At 42.0% G+C, this 10,254-nt stretch overlaps 1 protein-coding gene across 1 annotated transcript; it reads right to left on the bottom strand.

Annotated features, from left to right (window-relative positions):
• Positions 1-5,860: 5,860 nt before the first annotated feature.
• Positions 5,861-9,231, bottom strand: DUSP1 (dual specificity phosphatase 1). The gene is made up of 4 exons (XM_081968962.1): positions 8,521-9,231; positions 8,079-8,227; positions 7,659-7,878; positions 5,861-6,958 (listed from the first exon to the last, which is right to left on the bottom strand). Exons 1-4 carry the CDS (start codon positions 8,888-8,890, stop codon positions 6,588-6,590), a joined length of 1,110 nt encoding a protein of 369 aa, XP_081825088.1. The 5' UTR covers positions 8,891-9,231; the 3' UTR covers positions 5,861-6,587.
• Between the last annotated feature and the right edge of the window lie 1,023 nt (positions 9,232-10,254).

Here is a 10,254-nt window from a genome sequence, read left to right on the forward strand (position 1 = left end):
AATCCATTCGATAGCTAGATGGCAGCAAGGGGATACAGAAACCTTCATCTGCTGCCATTTAGCTGTCATCTCTCTGTATTTATTTCTAAGACTTATAGGGCTGCCCACGTTATATAAAATAACCAAGGGCAGCCCCATGAACGGTATAGTGAAGTAATCTGCCCAGGAAGTGATCAGGGCATGAGTAACTGTGAACAAGTTCTCCTGTTCAAGGAACGGGCACAATTGGAACATAAGGTGAATCAGTGCAAAGCTCCCCTCGACTTTAGGGCCATCTGCTTCATAAGAAGAAGACACATATCCAGGGGAGTGTTACCCCATTGAGAGTTCACAATGATACCAGATGCGGGGGCGGGGGGAATCAAAATCCCAAATCCACTCTGTCTGGCTAAGGTAAGTCACAGCTGGTTCCTCCCCAGTCTGTTTCACACAGCCCCCAGATGCTGGGTAACTGCCTAACCAGCCAGGGAAATAAATATAAAACTAAGCATTATCTGTTTACTAATAATACTGCATCCTGTGCCACTGAATAACTTTGCCCCGGTAAACCTACTATAATGAAATAAAGGGTGGGGAAAGGAGAAAGCTGCTTGTGTTAATTCTTAGTGATCACGTAGATAGATTTTCCTCTAAGATATTCTGTTCCCAACCTGGTCCTTCCTACCACACACGTCCCTGCGACCTATCCGCTCACACAGAGAGGGACTCCTCCTGGTGCCGTCTGCTAGGCAATGCCAGCGGGCGACACCTAGGAGTAGATCCTTCTCTGTGATGGGCCCAACCCTCTGGAATGACCTCCCCCCAGACATTCGAACTACCACCGACCTCCGTTCCTTCCGGCAAAAGTTAAAGACTCACCTATTTCAATCAGCTGGCCTGGCACTTTCTTAGTTTTACCTCCCGGGGATTTATTCATTTTAATTGGGTTTGGGGTTTTAATAAGCTTTTAATGTATTATATTTATTATTCTATATACAGTCTTACAACCTCCTTCACCTACGTATTTAATTATTTAACTGTTTTATGTATGTATTTTATAACGCATTTTAATGACTGTACACCGCCCCGAGTCCCTTTCGGGAGAGGGGGCGGTCTATAAATATGAATAATAAATAAATAAATAAATAAGAACACCCATTGCCTCGGTAAGTGGAGTTATTCAACTTGCTGTTAATTGTCCTTGTCTTTTTTTCCTTTCCACCTTTCCCAGATTACAGACTTCTCAAGAGAGCTGAGATTTTGCATAAAGTTTCCAAAATATGATTATTTTAATCTGAACATTAAGTGTCTCAAGTGAGAATTCTGGATTAATTCATTTTATGGTCCTTTTGTTTGTTTTCATGGGTACCTGTGCTATTTACAGGACTCTTCTCTGGCACCAATTTTCAAAATCATTAATACAATGGGAGGAAAAAGTAGCTTGGTTTATTCTGTTATGGTTTCCTTAGCAAGAGCTATGTTTAATGAACCCTAAATGAAGGGCTCAAGCTTGTGAAGAGGTGTCGTTTATTGATTTGTATTTGTGTACTTAATGATTGGGATGTAATTTTGTTTCAACCAATCACTTGCAATTAAATTTAGATACTTCACAAGTGGGTATCAACAGAAGTGGTATTCTACTGGTTCGCCCTGGTTCTGGCAAACCGGTAGTGGTGGTGGCGAGAGGCTCCGCCCACCTGCCCAGATGTCATCACGGATGCTCTGTGCATGCGCAGAAGTTCGGTTCCGAACCAGTAGTAAAAGTAAGAGCATTTCATACCCTGTATCAACAAATTAATGTACACACAATGTCACAATGCAGAAAGTTAAAGAAAGGCATTGTAATGTTAGGAATACTTATCAAATGCTCTTCCCTCTGCCCACATCATTGTGTATGGGCATATATGTGGGTAAATACACACAATGAGACATATATTAAATGTGCATGTGCGTACTATAATTCCTGGCTAAGGATTCTAGTGTGCTTGTTTTCTAGAACTTCTTAACTGCATGTTAAAAATGTGCCTGCTCATATACATTCAAATGGCATTTTTTCCTAATCCCTCCCATGTGTCAAAAAAGCCACAATGTTTATTGCTAAGCTTCTATGTGTTTGTAGCACTGCGTGGCAACCAGTTCATCCTGAAGCAAGTTCCTGCCAACACCAAGAGAACCTTTTTCACCATTTCATGACAAACTGTTTTATCAGCAACAGGAAATGATGTTATTGCCTTCCGCACAATGGGGGAAACTCCTAGTTGTTTCCATGGGGATATAGGCAACTGTGTAATTACAGTTATACACACATTGTTTGGTGGATAAATTGGGGAAATAATAAATAAGCAATAATTATTAAAAGTGATTGGATCACAATCAGAAATATTTAACATAAAGAGGCTTTACATAGATGATGCAATATATTTTAGTAATCAAGAGCGTTCTAATATAAGAAACAGAGCGAGCTCTTACAATTGCGTGCAAGCCTATATACTGTTTCTTTTTTAAAGGTTAGGAGCATTGAGAGCCGGGGGGGGGGGGGGATGCTGAAAATAACCTTGGCTTCCTTATCTGTGATAAATCACCGAACACAAATAGCTGCAAAATCTTTTGAAAATCACTGTTTTGCCTTATGCCTCCTGAACACAACTTGCAACCAGTTGGAATGGGTTCACTCAGGACAATTACACTGTGTCCCAAACTATCCTTCTGTGTCCATCATCCAGTACTGGTTTAGACCATAAACCTGGTTGACTGCCAAGTAAGAAATGAATTGTTCTGCAAAATGATAAAAACATTTTTTTCCACCCTTTGTTGAACGAAATCCCTTTGGGAATTCCATTAAACAGATGGTTGCGAGCTCTCTTTAATCAGACAAATTGTGGTGGATGCCAAGGTTGTATTTTTCCATTGACTGCAGTGCCCTTAGTTTAAAAGTAGAATCACTTTGCACGCCCCGTACCACAAAAGAAGACGCTGTTACATAAGAAGCATGAGGGAGGGAGTGGAATGATGAAAGGAGCAGTACAAAGAACAGAACTCATTCCTGCTCTTTTTAAAACTTATTTGCTTAAACTCCACCTTGCAAACTAATATTTCAAAGCAGCTTGCATTAAGAAGACTTGATGCATATAGTAACAAAACAGAAGGGTAAGAGCAACAATGAAGTCTTCTGGGAGGAAAATGTTTTCAAACAACAAAGCAAGGCGGAGGGCTTCCCAGAGATGAAATTTTCTAAGAGTGGTTCTGCATCTAAGAAGGTCCTAGCCTTAATGCCCAGGGGTCAGGCCTTCACTAAGGAAGGACTACAGAACCCAATCTAGTTGAATTTTATGCATTCTGAATTACGGCCAAGGCATTTTTCAATACTCTGAATTCACAAATTGTGGCAAGCAGTATTGTGGGGTTGGTTTTGGTTTAATGTATTGTGCAAACCTAGTCCTAAACCATATTTGTATTTTAGTGTAATGTACAGTAGTTTGGCGGTTCGAATCCCTAGCGCCACATAATGGAGTGAGTGCCCGTTACTTGTCCCAGCTTCTGCCAACCTAGCAGTTCAAAAGCACGTAAAAATGTAAATAGAAAAAAATAGGAAGCACCTTTGGTGGGAAGGTAACAGCATTCTGTGCTCCTTCGGCATTTAGTCATGCCGGCCACATGACCATGGAGATGCCTTCGGACAGCGTTGGCTCTTCGGCTTTGAAACGGAGATGAGCACTGTCCCCTAGAGTCGGGAACGATTAGCACATATGTACCAGGGGAATCTTTACCTTTACCTTTAAATTACCCACAGCTTTTAACACATTTTAGGAATGTTAACACAGTAAATGAAAATAATTGTTTTCTTCCTTCTTTATGGTTATAAAGATACCCTTAATCATATTTTTCTCAACCAAATTTTCTGATATATAACGCTGAACTGTCAACTAACCACATGGACTGGCTTCACACAATTGACTAAAATGTTGGTCAGTTTGAGGGTCAGTGTATTAAACCTCTATCTTCTGAATAGAATAGCTGATGTTCTCTTTCAATGTAATTTATTTTCATAATCAGACAGTGTCACTGAAAGAGACTTTAGATCAAGTTCATTCAATTTATGGCGGGAACTTGGAATTCTGAAATGCCTGAATGTATAATGTCAGAGACTTTTGTTTATTTCTATTTACACTTTTTCTTGGCTTTGTATGTATGTTGGGTGCATTCACAGATGAGGAAATAACACCCAATGTTAACTTTTTCACTCCATATGGTTCAAGATACTTAGAAAGCTTTCTAAATGGAAAAAAATCAGATGGATGCAGGAATGCTGCGGTGATTGTAATACTCCCCCCCCCCCAATGTAAAAGTATAGTTTTGACCAATACTCATATTTCTCCTTAGATATCAGGGCATGATTTTATAATAAATCTAGTGACTCTGAAATCTTGTCATCTAGTCCAGCGATGGAGGATCCTTACAGACCATGTCTGAACTCTTCGGTTACCCTGCTTTGTTCAAAAAGAGTTTCAAAGGCTTCTATTAGCATTTTCCGTTTATAACCCTCCAATATTTTCCTGTCTTTTTCGTATGTATGTATGTATGTATGTATGTATGTATGTATGTATGTATGATGTATGTATGTATGTATGTATGTATATAGTACATATAGGGTACATACAGTATATATAGGGTATAGTTATGCAGGTCTTGGCGTATTTGGGTCTTTTCCCGTGTAAGATTGACAGTATCTTGGCAACGTTTCGACGAGGTCACACTTGTCATCTTCAGGCTGGTGCCTTTGGCTTTGTGCTTGTATGAGCAAAGCGTGATCGTATATTTCTAGAAAAATGGCAGCTCCAATCACGCTTTGCTCGCACAAGCACAAATTCAAAGGCAGCAGCCTGAAGATGACGAGTGTGACCTTGTCGAAACGTCGCCAAGATACTGTCAATCTTACACGGGAAAAGACCCAAATACGCCAAGACCTGCATATTCACGTAAGAAGAAAAGGCAAGCAATTGTGAAATTTCTACTGATTAGCATGCTAAATTGGAATTTATTTCAATAATTATTTACTGAATTAGTCAGAATAGGTGGGCTCACAACATACAAAACCAAAAATAAGTTAATCAACTTATAGCTTGATTTGCACATTGCATGGTTTATGAAAATTACATTTAATGAATTGTTTTACCCACATCTATTTCCATGGCCCAATATTCGGACCACCTTTACCCCCTTTTTCTTCTTTTTCAGAGAACTGTAACTTCTGAAGAAGAGGGGAGTGAAAGGAAATTATTATCATATGGCCCGGTCTTTAAAAGGATTCAACATGGAAATTGTGCGCTGAATTTTGGAACGTTCCTAATGATTTGTCTCTGGTAGTAAGCAAAAGAGTTCATTAGAAATGATAACCATTAAGCAGGGATATACACGTACTGCTGAACTCTTACCTCCCATCCTTACTTAGACATCTGAAATATGATAGGAGCTGTGGTCGAAGGAATGGAATGTTTTTCATCAAATAGTCATAGATATTTTCATATGATTAATGTTGGCCATGCTAACAATGTAGGTCATCTCAATCATGGTACTGGATCCCTTTTCCTCCTTCTTATCTGGATGATCCACACAATCAGATCTGACAACACTAATCATCCACTACCTTAGAAAAACTAATTATGTGTGTGTGTGTGTGTTTTTCCCCCCCTTTGCTGAATATAAGATCCCATTTCTCATCTTTTTTGAGCAGGAATGCAGGACGGTGTTTTTAGGGGCAACAGAGATTTCCAGGGTTCGGTCACGATTGTCGGAAGGGCTACTAGACAAGAGTCCATCAGCTAATAAACTAGAAATGTCTGCTTTCTGATCTTGCCATTACTAAGAAAGAAAGGGGAGGGGAAACGTTTAAAGTATTTTTTTAATAGAAATGTCATAATTTATTTGGTTCGTATAAAAGGCATAATTATTACAAAACCTGTCTTCTTTTATAAGAAGAAATATATTATTTCATATCATAAATAAATTCAGCAAGCATACATCCGCTAGCAACCAAAAAACCCCTCACAACACTCCTTGTGCTTTCCATGTCAGTGCTTTGGAAACAGTTTTAAGTTATTTTTGTAGGATTACAGTATCAAAAAAAAACCACCTGAGGTATTTTGCTTCTTTCTTTTTTGAAAAAAAAAAGACAAGAAAATGAAAATTCAGACTTGAAGACCAAACACTCATTGCAATTACACCATAAAAATAAATAAATACAAAGACCTTCTTGTACAAGGAGACAGCATATCCAGAGAAAGCGTATTTTGTTGGATTTGCTACTGGAACAGCAAGGGGAAAAAGACAGTAATGGGAATTTTTCAGGAGTAGAAAGCAAAGTCCTTTGAGCTTTGTCTCCTTTGTGGGCATCCGAACATTGGTCCAAAATGCCTCTCTGTCAAGATCATCTATCAGAAAGAACCTCGCTTTCTGGAGTCTGAAATGTTGATCTGCTGGTGAGTCTGTATTGCTTTGTAGATGTAACAAGAGGAGACCTATATAAACTAATAGATCGCCTCCTAAAATTATTGCACTTTTCAGGTAACAGCAAAATGTCAAATCTTTGTATAGTTATTGGCACCTGCCTTTCAACAGCTTGGAGATGTGGTGATGGGGCTCTGAAGATAGTTTAGTGCATTGGAAGAAGGATGAACAGGGATGGAAACGGGGAAATTGAAGACAGTTGTAGTGGATGTTCCTCTGTCCAGTGCAGACATAGCTGGGCTTCCAGCCTCTGCTGAGCAATTTGGAGCAAGGACCTGGGATTCAAACTGCAATAGCTGGCCCATGAAGCTAAAGTTAGGGGAGATGATGCTTCTTCTCTGTTTCACAAACTCAAAGGCTTCATCAAGTTTGACTCGGTTGGTCCTCATAAGATAAGCAAGGCAAATGGTTGCAGAGCGGGAGATTCCAGCTTGGCAGTGGACAAACACTCGTCCGCCATCATTTTTGATGGAATCTGAAACAATGAAGAAAACATAAAACTGAGCACATCTTTTTCGAAGATGCTTTGGCCCGAAGGGAGAATCTTTCCTAGCATCTTAATATTCATCTGGGAAGGGAGATTGAGGCACAAAGGAAGACAGCAATGATAGGTTGGACGATGCACTGTCTGAACATGCAGGTAATTTATTCTAATTGGCCACTTAATTTTTGCTGAAAAGGCTACCTCGAAAATGCTGTAAGCGTGAGAAGGGATCAGATTACTAGCTACTCTTTACAACACCCTCATCACTGAATTCAGTGACGTCATGCATAAAGCTCCAGACGTTCTTTGCATGTACATAACTATTGTCCAAAGAAAAGAAAAGCATCAGCACAACAGCAGATATATATTTAAATGTTGCTGTCTTATTAACCCACCCTCCCTATCTATCTATCTATCTATCTATCTATCTATCTATCTATCTATCTATCTATCATCTATCTATCTATCTATCTATCTATCTATCTATCATCTATCTATCTATCTATCATCTATCTATCTATCTATCTATCATCTATCTATCTATCTATCTATCTATCTATCATCTATCTATCTATCTATCTATCTATCATCTATCTATCATCTATCAAAAAAGGGTCTTAAAAAACTGGCACACGGGATATTATAAATTTGGAATCCAAATGGGACAGCTGCAGAAAGAAAAAGCATTTACCTATGAAGTCAATAGCTTCATTAAACCAGCAACTGATGTCAGCTTTGTGGCTGTCCTCCACAGGGATGCTTTTGTACTGATAGTGTTCTTCAAAATGGTTAGGGCAGTTTGCAGAGACATTGATCAAGGCGGTGATCCCCAAAGTATCCAGCATGTCTTTTCTGGAAGCATGATAGGCGCTGCCTAAATACAGGAAAGGTAGGATTTCCACCGGACCACCCTGAAAAAAGAGAAGAACAGGATCTGTTAAGCTTCAGTTAAAAATTGCCACTATTCCAGAATGATGGTTCTCACAACTATGGTGCCCTTATCAAATTCAAAATCGAAACGTTTACATCCATCCATGTAACTAACCACCTCCCAACAGGCTCACACACCCCTCTCTGGCCACCCAGCCACCTTGGAAGGATGTCAACTGACCTGATCATAGAGAGGGGTTCCACAGGAGCTGCAGTTGGAATCGGCACTGCCAGGGGCAATGGTGGTACTGAGCGGCAAAGTGAGGCCTTTAGGGGCAGAGGGCTTGGTGCACAGTTCAGGGAAGGTGGAAGAGAAGGACTCGTATCCTCCTGGAAGAAAAGAAAAAAGAGAAAACCGGGCGGTTAATATATTTGGAGAAACACAGGCTCTTCAGAAGAGGGGAGGGGGAGGGGGTGGCAGGGAACATGTACGGTCGGAGGTCCCAAGAAAGAGCCGGAATTAAGTCCCAGCTAATCAGCCTTTCATTTCTGAAAACCATAGCTTTCCTTTTAACTCCAAACTCCATTCGTGTTCGTTTCCCCCTCTGTAAATCCGAGGACGGGGACGGGGATCCGGGAGGGGAACCCAGAGAAGGCGACCTGACTCCGAAGCCAAAACTCACCCTTGAGGAAGCAGATGCGGGTGCCCCGGGCTTCCCTGCAAAGGGTGTTGAGAGCCAGCTGGAGGGTGCTGTCCCGCTTGGGCGCTTCGAGATCAGCGCTGCGCTCATCCAGCAACACCACGGCGTGGTAGAGGCGCTTGTGCAGGCGGGCGCGGGCTTCCTCGTTGGGCAGGATGTGCTCCAAGCCCACGGCGCCCTTGGCTCTCCGCCGCACGATGGTGCTGAGGCGGACGTTGCAAGAGCCTCGGACGTGCGAGGAGTTGAAGGCGAAAAAGGACCGGCAGTCCAGCACCAGGCATTGCAAATCGCGGTCTTGGAGGAGGTCGCGCAGCGTCTCGCAATCCAGGGCGCACACTTGCATGTTGACCATCGCTCGAGTCAGGGCGGGCAACGGCGGGGAAGAGCAAAAAGACCCCCTGGTCCTTTCTTCTCCCTTCTCGGCGCCTTTTTTCTTTCTTTCTTTGTTACACTCTTCCGATTTCTTAGCAAGCAGTCTCGGGTGGTTTATTCCCCGTCCGGATAAATTTCTGTAGTTTTTTTTTTCCCTCCAAGGAAACTGGATCCGAGCTGGGAGGTGAAGCTTCTTTTATTATTATTATTATTATCCGATCTTCGCTGGTCTTGAATGGCGCGTGGGTAAGTCGTTTGGCGCGTTTCGCTGCTGAAGAGCGTTGCTGCTCTGAGTGTTTCCTGGCTGTTTGCTCGCTCAGCTCGAACCGGCGTGGCTTTTATAGGATGGCTGAGTTTTTGCTTTCTGTCCCCCCCCCTTTTTTTTTTTAAATGAATGGAGCTGGGTCACGTGACCTGCCTTTTGCAGAAGACGTCACCGCAGACACTCCCAGCTCCGAAGCACTCGCGTCATCCAGGCGCCTGAAGAGCCAAGTCACTTTGCCACTGCCGATCCACAAAAAAAGAAGCCCTCCCTCCCCTCCCCCGGGAAGGAAACCGACTGATGCAAGCGAGGCCGAGACCTCGCCCCTCCGCCGCCTGACCTTTCCGCGGTGTTTTTTTTTTTAAAGAGGGCGCAGCTTGTACAACAACAAACGCGCATATCGAACACACACACACATACACACATAAAAAGGCAGGAGCTTTCCAACCTCTCTGCTTCCCTCTGCGGGTTGAAATTGCAGGATCCGAACTCCGGAATCTCTCTTAATACTGTAATGCTGAGACTAGAAGATCCTGTAGCGAAGGATCAGCCGGCGATGGAAAACGAGCTCGCTACCGATATTTTATCTTATTTTATTGCAGGGCGCTTGGAGTCATGTAAAGGGTAGATGAGCGGCTATAGAAAGCCAATAAATAAATAAATACATCCCGCTAGAAGACCGACTCCTTTCTCAGCATTCTTTATCTTCCAACCCTCTTCCTTCCTCTAATTTATTCTATTTTAGACTTATTATATCATCAGGTAATGTGCCAGCCTACAGGGGCATTAGATCCTTAAGGCCAAGCCGTAACATTGGTTACCAACCAGATTCTTGATTCTACAGAACCTTAGGTTGTCAAGAAAGAAAAGGTGGAAAGGATAAAAGGAAAGTACAGATAGCCCTTGACTTATGACCATAATTGATCCCAAAAGTTTTGTGGCAAAGTAAGACAGTTGGCTGGATGGAGTCATCGAAGCAGTCTTCGTGAGCTTAAATGGACTCCAGAGGATGGTAGAGGAAAGGAAGGCTTGGAGGAACATTGTCCATGGGATCACGATACGATTTTGCAACTAACAACAAC

This window comes from Natrix helvetica, assembly GCF_964273705.1.
Source record: "Natrix helvetica genome assembly, chromosome: 1".
Lineage (NCBI taxonomy): Eukaryota > Metazoa > Chordata > Lepidosauria > Squamata > Natricidae > Natrix > Natrix helvetica.